A 27,457-nucleotide genomic window follows, 5' to 3' on the forward strand; every position below is an offset into this window, starting at 1 on the left:
ACTTAAACACAAGTAACCCATGATAAAACCAATCACATCATAAAATATAACAATACACTGGATTTATAAAATTTAAACTGCAATTAAACAAAGCATGTTTTTAAAATGCATGCCAGCATTTGACATGAAGAAAATTGCACTTTTAATTTTTCATGAAGAAATTGTTACCCTTCAAAGCAAATGATAAACACAATGAAGCAGATATGCATGAAGGCAAAAGGCACTTGAAAACAAGCATACTAAATTGCACTTGAAGGAATTGTCACTAAAATAGACTACAGCATTTGCAAATTATAAAAAAGCAATGACTTTAAGATAGTACATACACAGGAACATTCAGCAACACATGTTTTTATTCTGCAGTGGTATACAAAAAAACTAACAAAGTTATAAAATTTCAGACAACATTGGCTTGTTAGTCATACTACAAAAACAACAGTTCAATAAGAATATGATATAATATTGTTTTCTGTCAACTTATTCAGAAACTACAAACAAATTCACATGTTTTAGTAAGACTGCATCTGAATATTTTCTGATAGAAAATTGTGTTTGGCCATGACAAGTTTTTTTTTCCAAAACAAATTCTTTTGTGCATGTGGTAAGTAGTGTTGGTTTTAACAAGTGCAATACAAAAAACAGTGGCAATAATTTCATCTACGATAAAAAAATCTCACTTAAAAAGTTAAACAGCAGAAAAAAAAACACTTGATGAATGTAAAACGGCTAGTGCAAACTCAATCAGTGTTTTAAAATTACAACTATTGTGGCTAAATGGCTTGCTAAGGCTTTTTTTTGAGGGGATGGGCTAAATCTGTTTGCTGTTTTATAATCTTTTTAACATTACATAAATGATATTTTTTAGATCTGGTAGCAAAGATGATTGTTACTTTTAGCCCTTTTACTGTTGTGAACATAAAAATGTAATGAATTCTTGTATTAGGTAACATAATAAATCATATGTTTTTAGTGTGTTATTTTGCGAGAAGATATTAGCCCACCCCACTTTAGTGAACTATTTGATGTGGCCAAACAGTAATTGCATAAACAAAAGCAAATCACTTGTAACCGTTAGGACTGTTTGGACCTAGATTATTCAGTGCATATACACATATAAAAAGCATCACTAAAACACAAGTCCGTCACACAGGGCTATAGAAGATTACTTACATGAGAATACAACAACAGTGAGTCAGGCACTAGAATGCAAATCACTTGGGTTTAAAACATAATTCAGTTGTTTGACTTTTTCCAACACACTTTGAAATTTCATTGGTCCTAGGGCATCCATATCCTAAAAATTACCAAAAATTAATACATGATTATCATTTAGCAAACACTGAAAGCAAAAAAAGTATAATAAAAACAGAAATAAAACTTTAAAAACTGAAATAACTAAAGTCAATCAATGCTATAAATAAAAAGTTTTATCAGATGAATTATAAGCAAACGTTTTTGTGTGCTACAAGCAACTTTTGAGCAAGAAGTTGATTTGCAGACTTTTCTTTAATAACAATTTAAATGTTAAAGGAATACAAATTTTTTACAACTCATTAGTCATCATAACGTTCTTTTTATAATACCATTGAGTTGTTGGTAGTGTGGTACATACCACCTAGGTGTGATAATTATTTGGTGACCCATGCATGGTGTTACTTCTCACAGCCCACATAATAGTGTGCAACTGCTTGGCAGGGTTGCAAACCCCTTGCAGAGCACATGAAGTATAGTGTAGTTGTGATTCGTTAAACTTTTAATTTTTCAAAGTACATCAAAGAGTTTTTAGGATTTACAAGCGTTTATAAAAAAAACATGCACAAACAAGGCCAAAAAATCATGTAATTATGCAGAAAAAATAATTTAAACAAAATCATTTGGTTGCTTGAAAGCATAAAGAACCATGCTTCATTTTTTAACTTACACAAAATCCTGTCTAGTTATTCTCCTGTAGCAAAATTGAACAGTTAAATATTTGTTTATGAGCCAAAAAACATAAGGTTTATTTAAAAAAAATATTTACCTGTCCGTGAAGGTCAACTTCTGCATAGGGATCATCTAAAAAAATTAACAATAGCATAACAACAAAGGCGCAGGTAAAAACAATTAAATTTGGTAAAATATTTTTTTTAAATCAAATTTAAAAATCTTAAAAAGAATGTATTAACTTTTTAATGAACCTTAATTAATACACATACGGTTTATTACAGTCATCATTCACCAAGCAATAAACCGGGAGGTTCTAGTTTTAGGTATATAGTAAAAGTATGAATACCTTATTATTAATAGTTTTGACAAGTACATCATTAATGGTAATTGTACAAATGTGTCATATTTGGTAATGTACTACAGTTACTAACCACATGTTTATTGGCTGTTACAATTAATAGACTGTTACAAATTCTATTAATTGGCTGTTACAAATTCTATTATTAAAAAAGCAACTACCCACAACACAAAATAAAGGAAATGTTAACAGTGCAGCATTAAGACAGGAGGTTAAGGATCCATTTTTAAGTTTACTATGTGGGAAAGACAAACACATACCATCCTGAGTAGGACTAGTGGGAGGAGGAGGTTGTTTGTTTTTCTTTTTTGGCTTGTTCACTTCAGAGTAGGTGGCACCCTGGCTTGATTCACCGTAACTGTTGCCTATTAACAAAAAATACAAATATGTAAATATATTCGCTGCAAAGCACACTGCTACTTTTTGTTTTTGATTATGGTACTATTGTACCTAGTGTTTCCAATAAAAAATGGAAATAGAAGCTTAAAAACAACAACTTTCAAACATTAAAATGTCATGAAACATAAACAGAAAGTTGAATGGATGAATGCCTACAAAACTTACCAGCTTTTTTCTTTCCCTTGTCAACCTGGGCATAAGCATCATCCATACTTCCACCAGCTTGGGATGTAGCATACAGAATATTGTCCTTCATTTCCTTTTCTGTAAGTAAAAGTACGTAAAAGTTAACATGAATAAATACAATGCAACATAAGAAAGCCTGCAGTACCTGGTTTTTGTTTCTTTCCCTTGTTTTTCTTTGTCTTATCAACTGCTGCATATGCTTCCTCTGGGGCATCAGGGTTTTCTGGAGTTGGTACATATGCCACATTCACTTTCATTTCTTTTTTACCTTTTTGTGCAAAAATATGTCACAAATAAAACGATTATGGTTGAGAAGGTTACTAAATTCACAGAAACTTACCCTTTTTGTTTTTCTTTCCCTTGTTCACTTCAGCATAAGCATCTTCCATTGGCTGAGCTGATGGTCCGGATGATCCATAAAGTATGTTGTCCTTCATCTCCCTTTCACCTTAAATATAGAAATAGTACAATTAGGCACCTTGAATAACCAAATGTGTCAAACTCTGGCATACACAACCTGTGTTGACCCCACCATAGGCATCCTCTATAACATCAGGCGATGCAGGCTGGTAAGCAACATTCACTTTCATCTCTTTAGTCTTCTTTTTCTTTTTGTTGGCTTCGGTATCAACAGCCCCATTACCTCCAGTATTTTGAGCACTTCCATAAAGTGGGTTTTCTCTAACTTCCTTTTCATCTGTAGCATAATGCAAAAAATCACTTTTTTTCTGATTAAAAAACATTTTCAACCAATTACCCCAAAAATTAAACTTATTTTTTTAGATTAGTTTCACCATACCCTACTACAGGGGCCTAACTAATAATGACTATTTTGATAGCATAACCAACTAAATGCACTATTTTGAATTAGGCTCAAATTGTTTAAAACAACCACTAAAATTGTGCAAAAGAAACAAGTATTGTAAATGTTATATTGAAATGTTATATTCAGCAATAAATACAGATGTTACAGAATTCGAAAAAAGACACAGTATAATTAAAGAAACATGTTACCTTTGGGGTTCCTTTTCCTTCGGTATAAAACAATGACAAGTACTATTACCACCACTATCAGTAAACCTCCAGCCACACTTGCTCCAATAATCAATGCCTGGTTCCCTGTAGGTTGTTGGGGTGGAGCAATGTCCACATAAAAACTCTTGTTTAAATGTCCAATGCTGTTGTTTGCAAAAAGTGTGTATGTTCCAGTTGTATTCAGCTGCAAAAAATTATTCACCATAAAATCCCAATTTTGCCATTGATATTAATAAACATGACAAAAACAAAAAAACACAGCAAAATACACTTAATAATGACATTTAGTTGATGAATGGGAACTGTAATAGTATTAGTATTACTTACAGTGAAGTTAAACATATAATTGGGTCCATCATTTTGTCCTTTTATTATGTTGTCTGAAAGTTTTTTATCCAAACCTGGTCCAGAAATACTTGCATATGATACTTCAGGATTGGCTGATACTGTGATTGTGCATGGTGTATTTACATAGCATTGAGGGTCCATACTTATCTTTGGCCGATCTAAAAAACATAAAATAAAGTAATAATTTTAGGAAAAACTTGGATAACTGATTTGATACTGTATCGTCTCTTGCAGTTCAGGCATGCTTACAGGTATTTCAGAAATTGAAGTAAAAAAATAGATTTTATGGTTAAAAATTACATATTTATTGCGACTCCAACAGCAATTTTCAAATAAGGAACAGATATAATTTGTACACAAACAACTGTCATACTAGGACAATACAGCACCATAGTGATAAACTGAGAAGATTTGTTAACGAACCACCAACATTTGAACCAAAACACTTTTACCCAACTTATCCCTTTACCTCGGTAAAAACAAAAATTTAAGAAATTTGAAACTAAAAAATAGTTAATATCAGTGCAAATCAATAACAACCTGCCTTGTTTTGGGTATACAAGAAAGTCATGGTTATAGTGTGCACTAGTACAGTGTTTTTTAAGGTTTTTTTTTTCTCCAGCGGTTTCCCAAAATTTGAATTAGGCTATTTTTTGGTATTTAAATGAAACACTTGCGATTTCTTAAAACTACTTAGCGGTCACTCAAACCAAACCTTAAAAAAATACTACACTCTACAAAAACCACTAAAAGTGCCTCTACAAAAGTACAATTTATTTAAGAGATGCTATGCAACCTGGTCCTGCATGTTGAAAAGTAAAAAAAAATACTGAGCAAAATCATTATAACTTGAATCTAGGAACTGAATAAATGCAACCCACTCCTCTGTTACACAATAGAAGCATAATTTGACATGCTCACTGCAACAAATTGATAACTAGTCTAGAATTGATAACTCAAATCACTATGTGAAAAGTAAGAACACAACAAAGTCATAAGTGTGTCTCAAATGCACCTTTAAGATTGGTTTTAAGACTGCAAATTTTGTAGGAATTGAAAGAAAGTTGTAGAATTTAAAGAGTGAAGAAAAGTAAAAAAGGTTGCAATTACCCACTGGATAGGAATGACTGATTGTTTATGATTCACATTTTTTGTGTACATTGCAAATTATCAAAGCAGTTTAACAACTAGTCAAATGTGTTTTCAATTGTGTTTTAATTTTTTATATTTTTTCATGCAAAACACTAATCACTTCACACTATTGCAGTGAATTAAAGATTTTGTGCAGATTTTTAAACCAGACGTGCCAAACACCAATAGAACCACCATGTGACCATGCAGACAAGAGTCATGCTATGAAATCAAGTACTTACATTGAACTTCAATGCTTATTTTTGACATAAAACTACCAAACGTATCATTTGTTTTACAAGAATAATTTCCACTGTTGTTAGGCATTAAATTGCTTAAATCCAATGTCATAGAAGTGGCTTCTGTAGTTCCATTCTTTATCCACTTAAAAGTAGTGCTCAAATCTTTGTAATTTTCCACAGAGCAATTTAAAATAATACTTTCTGTTTCTTTGTAAATCAAATTAGAACTGTTTACTATTGAAGAGTTGACTTTTATTTGGACAATTCCTGTACAAAAAGTTTGAGTAAAGAAGTGCAACAAGTTTAAACACAATCCAAAACTTACTTTTAACAGGGACAGAAATAAATTCAACAGACTTGTTAGCAACAGGTCCAATGTTGTTGTTTGCAAAACAATACACAAAACCTGATTTACTGACTCTGACTGTCACATTACAATTGTTGGAGTCAGTTGTGTTAAGTGACAAAACACTAATATTTCCGTCATATGTTTTCCATTGACATGTAGCAGGAGGGTTAGAAGAAGTAGAACAATATAATGAAATTGTTTGGTTTGATTTAACCAAGTGTTTGTCTTTGGATGTATCACGGTCGACAGAAATATTTCTTATTTCTGTAGGAACTGTAAATAATTTTTTTCTCTAATTATTTAACAGTAATCAACGGGTGCTAAAAAGTTTACCACCAGTAAGTACAACATTTAAGTCACACAGTAAATAAAATTATCAGTTCATAAGTGATCCAAGATTAATAGAGATAAACCTACTACTAATGAGCAATCAGTCCGCACCATGAAACATACAAATTTGGGTTTGGCTTTGTGCTTTTAACTTAAACAGAATGATAGATTGAATTTTTGCAGTGTATGTCAAAAATATTTTGCTTGTTTGAATCACATCGAAAAACAAAACATGAATTTAAAAGGACTTGAAACAAATCCAATATATCATCATATCACATCAGCGTCAGGATTGCCAATGCCAAATCCTAAAGCATTGACATACAGGGACCTGACATGTTACTTAAATACTAACTGTATTTAAGTAACTACTAATAACTAATAAAAACACATTTTATCAAAAAGGCAATGAAAATGTGATGTAATATAAGTGCAACTTTTTTTCAAATTGTTGTGCATATTCAGTAAAAAAATTATATAAATAACAACTAAATGTCAAAACAGCTGGCCAAAATGTCTGATTCAAAAACAATGATCCATTCTTATAATTAAGCAGATTATTTGCCTAACTGATGATATGACACAGTTTTGGATTTTAATAGAAAATAAAACATAGTTTGCAATAAGCCAGATTGCTTATAACTAAACTTATCTGTACAAACACTGTAACTAATCTCCAACAGACTCACTTAGCATGAATGATTTCCATAAACTTAAAAACAAAAGAACCAATAGAAAATTATTTAGTTCAAACAACAATTCCATTTTCAAAGATGCCAACAACTAGTTCATTTACATTTAATCTCTATAAACAAGATTTAAAAAATACCTTCATGCACCTTTCTATCAAATAAAGGAAAAAAAGGTTGAATAAAGAACCTTATGTCCATTGAAAAATTTTTGCCCTGACAATAAAAACATTTTGATTTGGTTCACATTTTAATGTATGCCACCACTTCGTCACAATTTTCCAGTAAACTTGATGAGCAACAGATTTTGCAAGTTTAACATACATCAAAAGTGGATTCATACAACCACGTAGACTAGCAACATGCCACAAGATACACTACTTACATTGAACTTCAATTCTTATTTCTGACATAAAACTACCAAACGTATCATTTGTTTTACAAGTGTAAATTCCACTGCTGTTTGGCATTAAATTGCTTAAATTCAATGCCATAGAAGAGGTATTTGTACTTCCATTCTTTATCCACTCAAAAGTAGTGTTCAAATCTTTGTAATTTTCCACAGAGCACATTAAAATAATACTTTGTGTTTTGTTGTAGTAAATCAAATTAGAACTGTTTACTATTGAAGAGTTGATTTTTATTTGGGCACTTCCTGTACAAAAAGTTTAAGTAAAAAAGTGCATCATGTTGAAACACAATCCAAAACTTACTTTTAACAGGGACAGAAATAAATTCAACAGATTTGTTAGCAACAGGTCCAATGCTGTTGTTTGCAAAACAAAACACAAAACCTGATTTACTGACTCTGACTGTCACATTACAATTGTTGGCGCCAGTTGTGTTAAGTAACAAACCATCACTAATATTTGTATCATTTATTTTCCATTGACATGTAGCAGGAGGGTTAGCAGAAGTAGAACAATATAAAGAAATTGTTTGGTTTGATTTAACCAAGTGTTTGCCTTTGGATGTGTCATGGTTGACTGAAATATTTCTTATTTCTGTTGGAACTGTAAATATTTTTTTCTTTAATTATTTAACAGTAATCAACGGGTGCTAAAAGGTTTACCACCAGTAAGTGCAACATTTAAGTCACACAGTAAATAAAATTATCAGTTCACGAGTGACCCAAGATTAATAGAGACAATTCTACTACTAATGAGCAATCAGTCAGCACAATAAAACATAGAAATTTGGGTGTGGCTTTGTGCTTTTAACTTAAACAGAATGATAGATTGAACTTTTGCAGTGTGTGTCAAAAATATTTTGCTTGTTGGAATCAAATCAAAAAACAAAACATGAATTTAGAAGGACTTGAAATAAATCCAATATATCATCATATCACATCAGCGTAAGGATTGCCAAACACAAATCCTAAAGCATTAACTTGCAGAGACCTTACATGTTACTTAAATACTAATTCTTCCATGACAAACTAATTAAAACAAATTTATGCAAAAAGCAATGAAAATGTGATGTAATATAAGTGCAACATTTTTCAAATTGTTGTGCATATTCAGTAAAAAATCGTTTAAATATCAACTAAATGTAAAAACAGCTGGCCAAAATGTCTGGTTCAAAAACAATGATCCATTCTTATAATTAACCAGATTATTTGCCTAACTGATGATATGACACAGTTTTGGATTTCATTAGAAAATGAAACATAGTTTGCAATAAGCCAGATTGCTTATAACTAAACTTATCTGTACAAACACTGTAACTAATCACCAACAGACTCACTTAGCATGAATAATTTCCATAAACTTAAAAACAAAAGACCCACTAGAAACTTATTTAGTTCAAACAACAATTTCATTTTCAAAGATGCCAACAACAAGTTCATTTACATTTAATCTCTATAAACAAGATTTTAAAATACCTTTATGCACCTTTCTATCAAATAAAGCAAAAAAAGGTTGAATAAAGAAGAACCTTATGTCGATTGAAAAAATTTTGCCCTGACAATAAAAACATTTTGATTTGATTCACATTTTAATGTATGCCACCACTTCGTCACAATTTTCCAGTAAACTTCATGAGCAACAGATTTTGCAAGATGAAAATACATCAAAAGTGGATTCATACAAACATGTAGACTAACAACATGCCATAAGATACACTACTTACATTGAACTTCAATTCTTATTTCTGACATAAAACTACCAAACATGTCATCTGTTTTACAAGTGTAATTTCCACTGCTGTTTGGCATTAAATTGCTTAAATTCAATGTCATAGAAGAGGTATTTGTACTTCCATTCTTTATCCACTCAAAAGTAGTGTTCAAATCTTTGTAATTTTCCACAGAGCACATTAAAATAATACTTTGTGTTTTGTTGTAGTAAATCAAATTAGAACTGTTTACTATTGAAGAGTTGATTTTTATTTGGACAATTCCTGTACAAAAAGTTTAAGTAAAGAAGTGCAACATGTTGAAACACAATCCAAAACTTACTTTTAACAGGGACAGAAATAAATTCAACAGATTTGTTAGCAACAGGTCCAATGTTGTTGTTTGCAAAACAATACACAAAACCTGATTTACTGACTCTGACTGTCACATTACAATTGTTGGAGTCAGTTGTGTTAAATGACAAATCACTAATATTTTTGTCATGTATTTTCCATTGACATGTAGCAGGAGGGTTAGAGAAAGTAGAGCAATATAATGAAATTGTTTGGTTTGATTTAACCAAGTGTTTGCTTTTGGATATGTCACGGTTGACAGAAATACTTCTTATTTCTGTTGGAACTGTAAATAATTTTTTTTTAATTATTTAACAGTTATGGACAGGTGCTTAAAAGTTTACCACCAGCAAGTACAACATTTAAGTCACACAGTAAATAAAATTATCAGTTCATGAGTGATCCAAGATTAATGGAGATAAACCTACTACTAATGAGCAATCAGCCAGCACAATGAAACACAGAAATATGGGTTGAACATTGTGCTTTTAACTTAAATAGAATGATAGATTGAACTTTTGCAGTGTGTGTCAAAAATATTTTGCTTGTTGGAATCAAATCAAAAAACAAAACATGAATTTTGAAGGACGTGAAACAAATCCAATATATCATCATGTCACATCAGCGTAAGGATTGCCAAACACAAATCCTAAAGCATTAACTTGCAGAGACCTTACATGTAACTTAAATACTAACTCTTCCATGACAAACTAATTGAAACAAATTAAAGCAAAAAGCAATGAAAATGTGATGTAACATAAGTGCAACATTTTTCAAATTGTAGTGCATATTCAGTAAAAAATCGTTTAAATATCAACTTAATGTAAAAACAGCTGGCCAAAATGTCTGGTTCAAAAACAATGATCTATTCTTATAAATAACCGGATTATTTGCCTAACTGATGATATGACACAGTTTTGGATTTCAATAGAAAATAAAACATAGTTTGCAATAAGCCAGATTGCTAATAACTAAACTTATGTGTACAAACACTGTAACTAATCACCAACAGACTCACTTAGCATGAATAATTTCCATAAACTTAAAAACAAAAGACCCAATAGAAAATTATTTAGTTCAAACAACAATTCCATTTTAAAAGATGCCAACAACAAGTTCATTTACATTTAATCTCTATAAACAAGATTTAAAAATACCTTTATGCACCTTTTTTTTCAAATAAAGCAAAAAAAGGTTAAATAAAGAACCTTATGTCCATTGAAAAATTTTTGCCCTGACAATAAAAACATTTTGATTTGGTTCACATTTTAATGTATACCACCACTTCGTCACAATTTTCCAGTAAACTTGATGAGCAACAGATTTTGCAAGTTTAACATACATCAAAAGTGGATTCATACAACCAAGTAGACTAGCAACATGCCACAAGATACACTACTTACATTGAACTTCAATTCTTATTTCTGACATAAAACTACCAAACGTATCATTTGTTTTACAAGTGTAATTTCCACTGTTGTTAGGCATTAAATTGCTTAAATCCAATGTCATAGAAGTGGCTTCTGTAGTTCCATTCTTTATCCACTTAAAAATAGTGTTCAAATCTTTGTAATTTTCCACAGAGCAATTTAAAATAATACTTTCTGTTTCTTTGTAAATCAAATTAGAACTGTTTACTATTGAAGAGTTGATTGTTATTAGGGGAATTCCTGCACAAAAAGTTTAAGTAAAAAAGTGCATCATGTTGAAACACAATCCAAAACTTACTTTTAACAGGGACAGAAATAAATTCAACAGATTTGTTAGCAACAGGTCCAATGCTGTTGTTTGCAAAACAATACACAAAACCTGATTTACTGACTCTGACTGTCACATTACAATTGTTGGAGTCAGTTGTGTTAAGTGACAAAACACTAATATTTCCGTCATATGTTTTCCATTGACATGTAGCAAGAGGGTTAGCAAAAGTCGAGCAATATAATGAAATTGTTTGGTTTGACTGAACCAAGTGTTTGCCTTTGGATGTATCACGGTCAACAGAAATATTTCTTATTTCTGTTGGAACTGCAAATAATTTTTTTCTTTAAGTATTTAACAGTAATCAACAGGTGCTAAAAGTTTACCACGTGCAATTGCAACATTGATTTAAAGACACATAGTAAATAAACTTTTTCAGTTCTTGAGTAACCCAAGATTAATAGAGAGAATTCTACTGCTAATGAGCAATCAGTCAGCACAATAAAACATAGAAATTTGGGTGTGGTATTGTGCTTTCAACTTAAATAGAATGATAGATTGCACTTTTGCAGTGAGTATCAAAAATATTGTGCTTGTTCAAATGAAATCAAAAAACCAAAACATGAATTTAAAAAGAGTGAAACAAATTACTTATTGCATCATATCACATCAGCGTAAAGATTGCCAACGCCAAATCTTAAAGCATTAACATACAGGGACCTTACATGTTACTTAAATATTAACCCTTCCTTGACAAACCAATTAAAGCACATTTTGTCAAAAAACACAATGAAAATGTGATGTAATATGAGTGCGACTTTTTTCAATTGTTGTGCATATTCAGTAAAAAATCATTTAAATATCAACTAAATGTAAAAACAGCTGGCCAAATGGTCTGGTTTAAAAACAATGATCCATTCTTATAAATAATCGGATTATTTGCCTAACTGATGATATGACACAGTTTTGGATTACAATAGAAAATAAAACATAGTTTGCAATAAGCCAGATTGCTAATAACTAAACTTATGTGTACAAACACTGTAACTAATCACCAACAGACTCACTTAGCATGAATAATTTCCATAAACTTAAAACCAAAAGACCCAATAGAAAATTATTTACTTCAAAGAACAATTCCATTTTCAAAGATGCCAACAACAAGTTCATTTACATTTAATCTCTATAAACAAGATTTAAAAATACCTTTATGCACCTTTCTATCAAATAAAGCAAAAAAAGGTTGAATAAAGAACCTTATGTCCATTGAAAAATTTTTGCCCTGACAATAAAAACATTTTGATTTGGTTCACATTTTAATGCCAAATATGTGATAATCCACAACACAGATTTATATATTCTGCCACAATTTTAGAAGGTTTTTAATCAATAACAACTGATTTCCAAAGTTTTATCTCCTTATATTAAAAATATCACTGAGTAAACTGATGTCAAGCCAACAAATCATTTCGATGCAATAATTTGTAAGCCAAAAAGTGTCTTGCAAACTTATGGTAGGACAAGAAGCAAATGTCAATAAGATTTAAACCAGTTCAAAGAAGAAACAAAACAAAGTCTTATACATAACTCACATCTAATGTATATAATTTACAGTTCAGTTTCACATGTTGTACATTATGTTACAAATGTACATTATCTGATTTACTAGCTTTAAAAAAATTGGCAACAATCCCAATACATGCATGTGTGACTTACATTTCACATCAAGGACATAGTCTGATGTGGCATTTGTAAAGCGGTCACTGCTATGACAAGTGTAATTTCCACTGTGGTTATGTGAAACATTTGCAATGTTTAAAACACTGGAATTTTGTATCAACCTGTTATCAATTTTCCACTTAAAACTTGTCTTGAGTTCAGAATCAAACTCAATACTGCATTTCAATGTTATATTGTCTCCTTCAACAAAATTGGTTGGGCCCGTAATATTAGGTTTTCCTATGAACCAAACAACCTTTTTTTACATGGAGTAATTTTTGTTACAAAACACAGAAACACAAGCTTACTATTCTTGGGGACTAAATAAATGGTTGAAGTTTTACTGTTTTTGGGGGAACCAACACCATTGTAAGCTGTACATTTCACTGTAATGTTTCTCTCTTCAACACTTAGTTCGTGCATACAATCTTTTTTTCTGGTTGAATTAAGGCAAGTGTCATTGCATATTGTCCAATAACAGCTTGAATTGGGGTTTGAATTTTGTGAGCAGTTCATAGAAAGGTTTCTTGGGTTATTGATAAAAAAAATATTTCCTTCTTGAAAGACTTTGCTGGAGGCCTTAATAATATTTTTCACTGAGTTTGGTGGGTCTGTAGATCAAAGTATAAAAGCTTGTGTGCATAGCATTTTAAAATGTGCATTTCATTTTTAAAAGCATTCAAAGGGATTGTCAGTTAGAAAATTGCCCCAAACCAATCAAATACCAACACCAGCATAAATATTTTTTGCACAAAAAAATAGGACCTGACTCATCACACATTTCCATCATGCAAGTCAAACAGCTTGGCGACAAAGTGTGGGAAACAGCTATGGAACTAAATGGTTGGAAAACTACAATGTCATAATACAAACATAAAAATTTATCTCTATGTAATACCAACTTGATTTAAGCTTTACCAATAACCTATTTGCAGTATGGTATAAACATATGTTTGAGGCTGTGCAGCAACAAAATGTTTTCAAAGATTTCCGTAAGCGGTTGGCAAACTGTGTGCAGTAATGTTTAGTGGACTGTGATCACTGTTTTGCATAGTTCATATGATTCACATTTGTTAGGTTGTATTAACTTGTCAGAAATTCTTAACTATGCGGCGACATGATATGATGACTTCATTGAGAGTTTAGGTGCCTAAATAATAAAAAATGCATTCATGCTATACATCAGTGTGGCACAACCTTTTTCGTTGCGGGTCATAAAAAACTCATTAACCTACTCTCCAGGATAGTGTGGGTTAGTGAGGTACGTGATGGGGTTCTATATCCAAAATACTAAACCGTCATACAATGACCCAAACTACAGACCTGAAAAATGTGTCTTGACAAGCTACTATACAAACTTGTGACTATAAGTTTGTGACTATAAGTACTATACAAACTTGTGGCTTTAAGCAGCAACAGTTAATGTTCTTGATGATATAAGGCTGTTAACACACCCCAAAATAGCCACAATATTATGCAAGTAGATCACAAACACAAGTAACATGTGAAAGACTATTACAGCACACAAACCCTTTTTGTAGTGTATTGCAGCATACAGAAAGCATGAAAATTGTTTTGCACTTTGGGGCACTGCATACACTTGTTTAGTCTTTGCTCTCTTAAAGGAGATGCAACAAGAGAAAGAGAAACAGAACGCAAACAACATATTTTCTCGCGCAATATTTTAAACTTTTGTATATGCGAGTTTAACATAGAAATTAACAATCAATTTGTTTAAAACACGCTAGAATTTGTCCTATTTAACAAGAGTGATTTTCCTAACAAATGATGGTTGAGTGTTTAAGAACGCCCCAGTTAAACTGTTTTCCCGATTAAGCCGATTGCACTTACCTGTGTTTTTTTCCTAATGTATGATAGGTAATAGCCTTACCCAGGAGTTTACCTGATCAGTCGGTACAAGATATGACTAGCCAACAACCAAAAAGTTTAAGCTGCACAGACAAAACTTAACACCCACTAAAAGTAATTATAGCTTGTGCTTTCAACCAACAAAAGTGCCAAAGCTGAATAAAAAGCATAATAACTCCATAACATTTTGCTAATGGTTAATAAAGTGTACTTCCAGTGTAAATACGTTGTATAATAATACTCCAAACACATTTATTGGAGTAACACCAAACACCGAACTGCATTGACCCCATTTTTACCCACCTATTTAAGTTAGGACTATATTAGCTAAGAAACATTCCATAACTTCCAATTTAATACATATTTAAGTTTTTGCCTTTAAACTCTATCTGCAAGCATTAACAAATGGGTCCCCACTTATTTGTGTTAATAAGGTGTCATTTTTAAATCTGAAATGGTCAACTTGCTTATCTAAATCTCTATGGGACTGAATGTCTAACCCACAATAAAAGTGACGGTTCTCAGTTTTTGATGCCTATCTATCTAAGTTTACAAATTTAAAGACATTAAGGCAACTCTAACTTGGTCAAACTGAAATAACAAATATAACTTTGACACAGACAAAAAAGTGTCATTCTGGAAGGTCAACTTAAACAGTAAAAACTCACAGTTTACAATCAATGTCGTAGGTGCTGATGGTATTTTAGTTCCTGTACTTTGCCAAGACAAAAGGCACTGCACTTTCTTTCCATGGTCAATAGATTGAATTTGAAAATTGGGCAACTGGGCCTGCAAAATTAACAATGAAAAAATCATAAGAAAACACACATACCATTTAAACCAGGGGTGGGCAACCTGCAGCCCTTTGTTAAAGGTTGTGCGGCCCGCTTGGATTTCAAATGTACTGGCAAACGAGTCCAATTATTACATATTTTTGAGCTAATTAATGCACCTGATTTTTCTGCAACCTGGCAAAATGTGGCTAGAATCAAATACGAATTTTACTCGTAGTTAAGCATATTTGGTAAGAAACAAAGCAAAACCACTTTGTGTATTGAACATGTGTAGCCCGCGATTCAATTTTGATATTTATAATTGGCCCTAGAGTAACAAAGGTTGCCCACCCCTGATTTAACAATAGAAAACACACAAGCACACAGCTCCTGTTGTTAGTGTTGTTGCATGTCAGTCTTACAAAAATGTATAAAAACTGTTTAAACCAGATTGTGGTTAAGCACTATACTAAAAACGATGCCTGCTACATCAGATCAACACTTCCAACCATATACTGGGGTCTTGTCAGTTTTTAATTTGTTTGGACTTTAACGATATTGGGTTGGCAGTTTACTTGGTGGAACATGGTCGTATACTTTGTATTTCAGTGTAAGTTTTAGCGTAGTTCAAGATTCTACATTTTACTGACAGTATTTATTTAATATTTAGTGCAGGGGTCAGCAACCAAAGTGGGTAATTTTAAAGATCAAACATCACTAGAAATGTAGCTTTTCTATACTTCAATTTTATATATATATATTCTATATCCTATTTACCAATTTTTGTTTGACCGATATACATGATTGTTTTTGCGAACAAAAACGAAAGCGTCCCAACACATGTCTTTATGGGAATTGGTTACATTATAAAAATGGTGAGCTTATTTTTAGTTTTAGTAATTCAAAGGTTATGTCCATATTCTTATCACATCATCAAATGGACTTACATTTAGAAAAGTAGTAAAAAAAAACTTCCAATACTCTGTGAAATCTCCAACTGATGTGACCTCAAAATGGCTGTTCAAGGCTAATTAAAAAAAAAACTTTTCCTAGAACACCCTAACAGTATTAGAAACACTAAAAATTAAGCATCCATTTTGCATCAAAGGTATACATAACAAATTGTTCTTATAGCCAAGGTTTAGTCAACATTCAACAACTATTCACTTATTCGGGGCTGAAATGTAACCATTTGCCTAGTTGAGCCAAAATTACTAAATGAGTGACCCACAACAAACATTTGGTTTAAAATTCAGCACACTAGAGCTTGTATTTCTTAAAAATAAGGAAAGGTGACCAGTAATTAACCTCAAAATACATCTTTTCCAATGTTACAAGTTGCAGCAGATCCCGTAGCCTTTTAAAATATTATTATGTAAAGCTTGATATACTTATTTCAAATGCTTTCTTCACTTATTTTTGAAACTATAGCACTTATTATTAAAACTACAACAATTCAACTCCAAACTGCTATGTATATACTTTTTACTATATCAATTAGCAAGGTTTAAAGTCATTTATTTTCACCAGAAAAACATTGTTTAATTTTAGTTTCCAGTAAATATTAAATAGATATAAAATTTCCCGATGTTATACAAACTCGCTTACCTGATTATTAACTTGCAAAGTAAGATTGCTGTTTGTCAGAGCAGAATTGTTTCCCGAAACAGAACAAGAAAAATCAGTAGTTGCTATATTTGAACTTTTCAGTGTATAATTGTTTTTCCCATTCAATTCAACTAAAATTAAAACATATATACAGTGTTCTTAACCAATTTTGTTAACTTTACTTTAAATTATTTTTTTGCATGATAAGTTTTTAAATATACAGATTTCATATGGTTAAGCCTTAAAAAAATGTGTGAGTGGGCCTCAAATTAAATTAGAAAGGGGACTTTCCTACACATTTTCATTTTAGATATTCTATATGATATTTACCAATTTACAATACACATAATTTGATCTACACATATGATAAAGGTTTCCAATTTTGTTGTTTTTAGATTCATTTTGGGAAGGAAAATAGCAGAAAACATCAACCCAAAGTTCAAAAGCTTTTTTTCCATATTCTGTTTACATTATATTATCATATATTTACAACAATAGTAAGTAAGGCCAGTTTTGAAACAGTTACAACTTTTCCTACAAAACCTAGACGTAGATGGTATTACGGACAAACTGACAATAAGGAAGATATTTTGCAGCAAAAGTATTGATAACAAATTGTTCTTTGGCAGCCTATCAATGTGTAGTCGCCGAATGGCCGTTGAATGGCTGTTTGACATCGTTTTCAACCGCACACAGTTGTCAGTGTTTAGCAATAACGTTTTTCCTGATTTATGTGAGCTTGCGTTGTACGCTGGCCAAGAAAAGAAAGGAGCGACAAAAACAATGTGTGTCCCCTTCAGGGAAGGTCACCCATAAAACTTAAACTAGGAATTTTATAATCTTTTTGCAAATATATATCTGTTGCAAACATATGCAATAACTGTACCCATTATACAATTTCCATTACATAATGTGTATTTAAACAAATCCACCTACATATTTTATCTTCATCTAATGCAACTTTGTTATGATTTTATATATATATATATATATGTAAGTATATAAGAAAATATACTGTAAATCTGTTTAAAATATGTAAGGGGTCCACAACTATGATGTACTTTGGTTAGTAGAATATTTTTTGTGTACCACTAGGTCATATCAGCATCATTCAAAATTCCAAAAAAAATTAGATATATAACTATCTAAAATATGCGTAAATTTGAACTAGAAGGGTGGCTTAGCACATATTGCCCTTGCATATGCACTATAACCTATTTTAAAACATAAATATATTTCCTATGCTTATTTTGTATTGGGTCCCTTATTAGCCATCGTCTTTTATAACTTAGTCGTTTCTGCAGGCAAAAACTCATGGGTCCCCACACATGCAAAGTTGAAAATAATGCAATTCAAGAGATAACCATGAGAAAATCGGGTGTTGTAAGGTAAAACACAGTGATCAGCACTGGGCTTAAATAATAATACTATGTAGAATACAACTAACTATAAAATTAGATTCACCCTAAGTATTGTTTGAAGTATGTCCGATATAACGTTTTAAAAAACTGACCCATTTTAGGGGGCTAGTAGGGCAACTAATTGGGTTCGACACACAAACTAAAAAATATATAAAAAACCACAATGACCCAGTCAATAGTACTGCAAAATTTCAGCCCAATCCGCCAATGTTTAAAATTTCGACCACTAGAGGTGTTTTGAGCAACAACCGTTAATGTTTCTGACGTCATAGGGCTGTTAACAAGCCCCTAACTGCCATGGCGCAAAAACAACCACCAAGCAACGCACCAACGAGCAACATACAACTGGTTGCCCTTGTAACACTATTGCTCCTAAGAAATCTTTCGTTTGTGGTGCCCAGTAACATACAAATAAGTTTTACACTTTAGGAGCTTGTGGGGTAAATGTTACGACTACAGGGTTGAACACAACAATCGACACCTATAAATGGCATACTATACAAGAAATCCAAATTTAAGCCAATTCTGACACTGTTTAAAAAAAACAAAGTGGGATGCACATCTATATCAGGGGCGGGCAACTTCTCCAGTCGGCGGGCCTGATATGGGAAAATGAAGTACTTGGCGGGCCGGATTCCTGAATCGATACATTAATCGCGTATTCATTCAATGATATAAAACGAATTTTTGACCACCTAAACCAGGGGTGGGGAACCTTTTTGTTTATAAAGGCTACCAAACGATTTATCGACCCTCGTGTAGGCCTCACAGGCTATTTCCCAGGCCAAGGACAGTGATGTTCAAACTTTTTGACTTACAGAATGGTCGTTTTGCTATTTCCTCGTAGTTTGTAGGACTTACGGTGACTACATTTTCATCTTCACTACAAAATTCAGGATATATTTAACCTAGAAATTGCTGAACCTGGTGTTTTTGGTAGTCCTATGGAAATCGCTTTATGTACCACTATGGGACCACATGGGTCTTGTTTGAAAACCGCTGCCCTGCAACTAATCAAAAAATAATCGGCAATAAAGTCAAAAATACGTTTCTGTCTATTTTTTTTCAGCGCCTGGTGCAGTCGGTTATATCAATATCTTAAAAATGTCTTTTGTCATCGAAGGCCGCACTTAGTGCCCTAAAAGACCGCATGTGGCCTTTATGCCGCAGGTTCCCCACCCCTGAACTGGGCTATACGTGTGGAAACAAATAAAACCATTAAAGTAGGACACACACAAGGTTGAAAGTTATGTAGTAACAATGGACGTATGGTGCAATGGTAACAACGGTGAGAAATTTGTTTGCTATTGGGGGTGTGTTACTGTGCTTTACAACTGTAATTTGACGTAGTAAGCAAGTAATAGGGGATTGCTGCAGACTGTGGCCGCGGGCCACATTATCATGTAAGACCGGAAACTGTCCTCAGGCCGCTCAAAATCCCGTCGCGGGCCGTATGTTGCCCACCCCTGATCTATATGAATATATCTACCATCTGTGTAAATTTCAGCCAAATCTATCAAACATGGGATATACTTCGGGGAAAAAATACCCATTTTAGGGGGCGAGCAGGGTAAATACTGGGGTTATCAACAAAAACAAAGTGGGATGCAAATCTACATAACTATATCTACAATCTGTGTAAATTTCAGCCAAATTTACCATCTGTGTAAATTTCAGCCAAAAAACATTTGATAGAAAAACGAGTCGTACAAACTTTGGGAAGAAAAAAAAGAAAAAAACAAATCGAGTAAAATCAATATGTGTCCCCTTCAGGGAAGGGGACCTATAATTAGTTTGAACTATGTTTTCTGAATCAAAACATCAGAAACCCCCCTTGTTAGACATTCAAAGAAAAAAAATGAACCCCATATACCTATACACAATCAAGCAAAGTAATAAATGTAAATATTGTATGTTCTACGACTTACCAAGCACACACTCAACGTCTTTCTGTCCTTTCCACATTGCATTGGCTTGACATGTTGTGGCATTTGTGGCAAGTTGCGACCCATTGAAATAAACAAGAGTTCCATTGTTAGAACAATGGAAATATCCAGAAGTGTTAAATGTTCCTTGGGTTGAAGCATTTAAAGAACAAACTTGCAAAGAAGAAGATGTTGTGCACTCTAAAAACATATTTTTAAGTAACTAGAATGGTGGCTTAGCACACATTGCCCTTACATATTTCACTATAACTTATTTAAAACTAGAAAGGTGGCTTTCTGATATACTTGCATTTAATATATTCTATGCGATATTTACTAATTTACTATACACATTGTTTGATCTACACATATGATTGTTTTTGCAAGCAAAAACGAATGGGTCCCCACACGCATGTTTGTGAGGATTTAACGCCCTGGTTATGTTTAAAATTCTTTATCCAACTTTAGCAATAACCCAGCTTTTTGCATCATTATTGTCATACAGTTACAAAAAAAAACAGTAAATAAGAATGGAAAAAATACTTTTAATTTAATATCTTGCTTTGACCTTGATATTGTCGTTCAATGTCGGTTTTTAAACACAATTTTTCACAACTGAAAATGTGCTTGATACTTAATAAAACGACATAGCAAAAACAGCTGATTTCTAATCACCGACACGACTGTCTCGTAAAACGTCCATCCGGACGTCAAGCTGAGCACTCCCGCTGCATTCACCCGCCTTAATCGTAAACAAATGAATTACTCCCTTAAAGGTTGAGACTTCTATCTGACTGACAGTGTACACATATTATGGGCTGTAAAGTAACTATTTGGCCGATTTAGGCAAAATTTTAAATACTGAACGATTAACCCACTGCAAACAATTGTTTAACATTTCAGCACAATAGGGCTTGTATTTTTTGCCTAAAACTTATTATTTGGGGGTTTAGGGGTAAAATAGGTGAATCCAATAAAAAGTTACAAAATTCTTTAGAATACCTTACATTGCACCAGCCAACAAAGCATGAAACTCTCAGATTATGTACTTTAGTCAGTACAACCGTTTTAATTTTTTTCGTTTTAGGGGTCTGGGGGTGAACCACGGGTGTTTGGGGTCAAACTTCAGGAGGATCAAATCTGGATTAATAACTAACATCTGTCCAAATTTGAATAAACTTAAAGCACTCTTTCTTGACCTAACGCATCTCACAAACCAGCGTTACACAGAAATGAATATTTGGGGGTTTAAGAGGTCAAAATGAGTAAATCAAAAAAAAGATACAAAATTCTTTGAAATATCTTATATTGCACCAAACAACAAAGCATATTACTCAGAGATGCAGTACTTTAGTCAGTACAGCCGTTTTTCAAAAAATACGTTTTAAAAAAAAAATACCCTTCATAAGAGGGGGACCCAATATTAATAAAAATAAAATATTAATACACCAGGGGTGTCCAAAGTGCGGTCCACGGGCCAAATGCGGCCCCCGGCGACATTTCACGTGGTTCGTGGCTGTTTTTCAAATTGTTTCGCAAACACGTTTTGGGGTTTTGGCGGCTTGCGACCTCACGCAAAAGCCTTCCAGGAACTTTATTTACAGGTAAAAGCAAAGTGTACAGCGTGCTGACGCAACAAAATCCCACAATTTCCTTAAATCCCGTATATTTGTGTTCAATTTAAAAAAAAACGTTGGCCCGCGGGCGTCTTCATCTGGCAAAAATTGGCCAGCGGGCATCTTTATCTGGCAAAATTGGCCCCCACTAAAAAAAGTTTGGACACCTCTGCTCTACACTTATATTATATTGGGTCCCATATGACCTACTGTCTTTTATAACCTTAATTGTTTCTGTAGGCAGAAACTCATGGGTCCCCACACATGCAAAGATGGAAATATTGCATTTTAAGAGATAACTATGTGAAAGTTGGGTGTTGTAAGGTCAAACACAATGATTGGTACTGTGCATAAATAAACATGCTATGTGGAGTACAAACTATTCAAATTTCGTTCCATTCATACATTTTTAAAGATTTTTCTATTGTATGCTCTACCTGAAAAGAAGAAGTGAATAGTGAGAAAATAGGCTAAAACACAACATTCAGCTCCTATTACTGGCAAATTGCACAAGCTGTCCTAATTCCATTTAATTAAACCATTGTTTAAAAAACTCACCCATTGTTGAGGGCTAGTGGGGCAAATGACAGGGATACATGGTTGAACACAACAATCAACACCTATAAACATCACGCTCCACAAGCTGTCCAAATGTTATCCAATTTAGACTTTGTTAAAAAATTTGCCTATTTTAGGGGTCTAAAAATTCGCCCATTTTAGGGGGGGGGGGGGGTAAATGTTGTGGCAACAGGGTCAAACACAACAATCAACCCCTATAAATGGTATAATTTACAAGCTGTCTAAATTTCATCTCATTCGAACATTGTTTAAATAAATTCACCCATTTTAGGGGACTAGTGGGGTAAATGTTAGGGCTACAAGGTTAACACAACTATCGACACCTAATAAATGGCACACAAACTGTAAAAATTTATCCCATTCGAACATTATACCGAAAACACAAATATATATTGGTTATTTTCCCTTGGGATCTGACTGACAGTGTACACATGTTATGGGCTGTAAAGGTAACCATTTGGCCGATTAAGGCAAAATTTTAAATACTTAAAAAGTAACCTACTGCAAAGAATTGTTAAAAATTTCAGCACATTAGGGCTTGCATTTTAGGCCTAAAACTAAACCGATTTTTTCAGGGTTTGGGGGGAAAAAATGGGTGAATCCAGTGGCGTATCGAAGGGTATGGTTTTGGGGAAAGTTGTGCGTAAATTAAATAGACCCTAATCATTCCGTTTACCGCTGCGTGACAACAGGGAGTCGTTATCTCAAAGACGCGAGCCTTCAATCTCTTGTATTCGTTTGTCATCTAATTGACAATTGTGACGTAACAAGGGTTCAATAAAGAGGTTTATGTGCAATCACAAAGTTCTGTTCCGGCTAGGACGCTGGTTGTAATTTTTTGCTAAGTGTTAACTGCACTAAATGCAACATACCCAACTGTTTTGGCTGTGAATAATGTGAAATGGTTAAAAACGTTTAATGTTGTAGTGTTTTGATCCGCCAAACACATACTAGTTTGTCACAAACATTAGATTGATGTAAATCGAGTTATGTTATTAGGGCAATTTGTTACTTGCCAGGCACAATTTATGCCTCCTGCAGTTACTAACTTTAGTGCATTTGTGTTGTGCAACTTAACAGTAGGATTACCGCTTCAGCAAATTCAGCAAATTCAGCAAATTCAGTTCTTTAGAAATTGGCCCCTGTTTTTTTAAGCAACGACTTGGATAACCTGACAGTCACGCTTATTTTGCAGCTGCAGATTTGCTGAGTAAGCTAGATAGCAGCGGTGAAGTCAGATAACTAAAAATAATTCGCTAAACTTAACTGTTCTTCCTGTCAATTAGACGGGTAGAGAAACCAGCAAAGTCAAAAGTTAGGTCGGGTTTCGGTGTTGTACTTTCGAGGCTGCTTACAACTTTGGAAAAAGTGATTTGCCACTTAATGATTCGTTTTGAAACAGAAAACGAAATAGGCAACAGGACAATTTAGTGGCAGTTTGACGTGTAAATTACTATTCAGTCTCATGCTGAATGTCTAGGACATTTGTGTGGCGAATTTTCCAGATCTAATGACGTCATTAGGGAAATTCTCCCTAAAAAATGTTGGACCCCACCCTTTAAAAATTTCTGGATACGCCCCTGGGTGAATCCAATAAAAAGTTGGAAATTTTTTAGAATACCTAACATTGCACCAACCAACATAGTTTTAAACTGTTGCTTCAGGACAGGCAATTAGTTAAGGCTTCACAAAGATGGGTTGGTAAACTATTATGACGTCATTTTCCATTTAAAAATCTCGGTCTGTGAGACTTTCACATAAAGATCATCAATCTGGATAATCCCATATTTCATAAAAAACTAATGCAATTATCTGGTTTATGCAATGAATTTTCTTAATCAAAGATGGGTAATGAGTTGGGATTTTTAATTGTGATGTAATTAAACAGATTGTGTAATTAACTGGTATGTGATGATCCGGATTCATCTGTACAAAATATTGTACTGAAACAATAGTAAATCTATCAGTCACTTCCATTCTATCGTTTTTTTGGGGGGTCCTGCAATGGCACAAAAGTTTATTCAAACATGTACAGGATCATTAGAGAAACCACTCCACTGATGCAGAGAACCAAACTAAAAGTAACAGAATACTTTAAATTACTCTATAATGTGCCAACCAACAATGCATAAAACTCCTGGGACAAGTTCTTTTGGAAGCACTGGAACTTAAAAATTAATATTTGGGGACACATGTGTGTGTGTGTGTGCATATATATATATATATAAATATATGTAAACAAATCATACTTTTTGAATAAAGGTAAAACCTTTCGGAAATGTACTGGTCAGAACTTTTGTCACATCTCAAAGTGATATTATACTCTTCTTCAGCAAAATTGAAGTATGTAAGGGTCGATACAATAGAGGAACTTCTATTTGTACATGTAAATGCATATTTTGTCTCGTTGAATGAATCGCAACTTTGTACAGAGGATACAAAGAAATCTGTGACAGTGCCATTAATAATCCATGAGCATTTTTTATATTCGGATGCAGAAACTGATGCATTAAACACTGGATTTGCATTCTTTGCAATGGAACTGTTGTCGGATATTTGCGGGATTGTGACTATGGAAAAATTTTCTGAAAAAAAAACACCTGTTAAAGAAAACATACACACAACATTAGGGTTGGCCAGAGCCAGTACCCAATATTTTACAAAAAGTACTGCATTCCAATGTGATACCCAACACTTTAGTGCAGTGATTTCCAACCTTTTCATATTCACGGACCCCTTTTATTAATTTTATAAGTCTCTGGTCCCAATACAATTAAGTCTTTCTATGTTTCATGTTTCTGTCATTATGTGTTGTTATGCCTTTAGAGGATTTTATTCAAACTTCACAGTCCTTAAATCTCAATGCGTACTGTATCAGTAAACACAACAAAGCCATAAAATTTCTAAAGCACTTAAAAGGTTTCGGTATTTGGTCCTTTACAGGTACAGATACTGCATATGGTATAGACACCGGAGCTGATGATCAAAAGTCGCACCCCCGGTATCTAAAAAAAAACTCTATGCCTATGATTTGTACATGCACAATGCAGGATTGTAAAAGTGATTGAGAAACTTAAATTTATTGTATTGTTGGTTAATGAATCTAAAAATATAAAAAAATGCTTCCACCAACCCCAAGACACCATCTTACAGATCCGTTGGGTGTCTGTGAACCTCAGGTTGGGAATTACTGGTTTAATGATGACATATAAAAGTGCTTTGTTCACTTTAAAAATTTTGGTCATTTTTTATTTAGAGCTTTTTCATGTCATGTCAGCAAAGAAAAAAATAATTGTTGCCAAATATAACTAATTTTGTTGATCAAATTTTTTGACTATATTAAAAACCAAGGTATGCTGCTTGCAGTCACATTTGAATGTTGCTACTCCAAACCAATATTAGTATCTGTTGGCTTAGCACTGTAAGATCTAAACTTAATCCAAGGTGAATTTGGTGGAAGCAGAATAACTTAACAATGCAGAGTACGCTATACTTAGCAAGTAAAATGTCTCAAACACTTATAACAAACTACCAACAAAATTGTCGTTAAAATCTCTTATCTGTCAAACTTTACTGATTTCAGTGCCAATATTAAATATATACCTGCTAAAGCAACCTTCAATAATTCCCATAAAACCACTTTGCACAGTACTATGGTCCGTAGTTTTGCCATTTTTATTACATTTAGAATACAGGCTAAGTCTAGAAAAACTAGAAGGGTGGCTTTCTGATATACTTCCATTTTATATATTCTATACGATATTTACCAATTTACTATACACATCATTTGATCTACACATATGATTGTTTTTGTAAACAAAAACTAATGGGTCCCCACACGCGTGTTTGTGCGGATTTACGGTAAACAAACGTTGCGGTGACTTTTAGATTTTTAGGAACAAATTTTTAGAATGCATTAACCCAACAATAAAAATTTTTTGTTCGTATTCTTTTTGCACTATTATTGTCATATAATTACAAATACTAAAAAAAGAACAAAACAAATAATTTCAATTGATTCTCTTGCTTTGACCCAGATATTGTCGTCCAAGGTCGGGTTTTAAACACAATTTTTTCTAGAAAGCTGTAACAGTTGTGTTACAGACACTTTAAATTAAAAAGCAATTTGCTACAAGTGTACACATAACAAATTGTTTTTTATTAAACTTTGTTTCGCAAAACCATTGACCTGTAGTAACCTCTCAGGGTGCACACGCCAAACGACTGTTTGACCTGTTGACACCGTTTTCAATAGCACTGTTAAACAACACCGTTTAACCTAATTTTTCATGCCTTGAGCGTTGATTCCTAAATTTGTTGCAAAAAACGCTACGTTATGACGAAAGAAAGTTCGTGTTAGTAATACCTACTAGTTGACCTTTAGTGACCCATGGTTATGAGACGGCAAAACTGACAACGAGAATTTAAAGATCATTTATTGCGGCGTTCGAAAAAGTTTATTAAATTTCATATTTATGTTGATCAACGATGTTTTGCCTGACATAAACGAAACCGAAGTACGTTTATCGAGTTCGAATTGCGTCTTAAGGCCCGTTTACACTGTGCGTATCGCGCTCGCTCAAATCTGCGTAAGTTTGTTTGTTTCATTTTTTCCGTCTGGCTTCGCGCTTGACTGATTTCGGGCGCTCAAGTCTCGTAGAAATGAGCGAGCGATCGCCTACCGAGCGTTTTTCTGCGTATCAAGCAGCTTGAACCTGCGCAAACGGTTTGTATTATCGCTGTGTGCGGGTATGTGATTTGAATAAGTTGGTTCATTTGCCAAA

General features: G+C 33.2%; 1 protein-coding gene across 2 annotated transcripts; it reads right to left on the reverse strand.

Annotated features, from left to right (window-relative positions):
* Positions 1-239: 239 nt before the first annotated feature.
* Positions 240-26,579, reverse strand: LOC145215648 (uncharacterized). 2 transcript variants are annotated; one of them, XM_080084381.1, is made up of 15 exons: positions 26,277-26,579; positions 24,923-25,258; positions 20,482-20,679; positions 17,133-17,263; positions 15,420-15,540; positions 4,232-4,410; positions 3,884-4,088; positions 3,387-3,566; positions 3,210-3,317; positions 3,015-3,137; positions 2,849-2,947; positions 2,545-2,649; positions 2,021-2,055; positions 1,922-1,945; positions 1,231-1,294 (listed from the first exon to the last, which is right to left on the reverse strand). In XM_080084381.1, the coding sequence occupies exons 1-14, from the start codon at positions 26,413-26,415 to the stop codon at positions 1,934-1,936; spliced, it is 1,971 nt and encodes a 656-aa protein (XP_079940507.1). In that variant the 5' UTR covers positions 26,416-26,579; the 3' UTR covers positions 1,231-1,294; positions 1,922-1,933. The 2 variants fall into 2 exon arrangements, with proteins under 2 accessions (XP_079940506.1, XP_079940507.1); XM_080084380.1 differs by lacking the exon at positions 1,922-1,945 and having other exon boundaries at positions 240-1,294.
* Positions 26,580-27,457: the final 878 nt, after the last annotated feature.

This window comes from Phallusia mammillata, chromosome 2 (genome assembly GCF_965637545.1).
Source record: "Phallusia mammillata chromosome 2, kaPhaMamm4.hap1.1, whole genome shotgun sequence".
Taxonomy (NCBI): domain Eukaryota; kingdom Metazoa; phylum Chordata; class Ascidiacea; order Phlebobranchia; family Ascidiidae; genus Phallusia; species Phallusia mammillata.

Coding starts and splice junctions, on each gene's coding strand:
- LOC145215648 (XM_080084380.1), bottom strand. CDS start 26,415: ATGGAAGTATATCAGAAAGCCACCCTTCTAGTTTTTCTAGACTTAGCC. Junction 25,259..26,276: donor ATTGAAGGTTGCTTTAGCAG/GTATATATTTAA, acceptor TTTTTTTTTCAG/AAAATTTTTCCATAGTCACA. Junction 2,056..2,544: donor CACTAGTCCTACTCAGGATG/GTATGTGTTTGT, acceptor TAATTTTTTTAG/ATGATCCCTATGCAGAAGTT.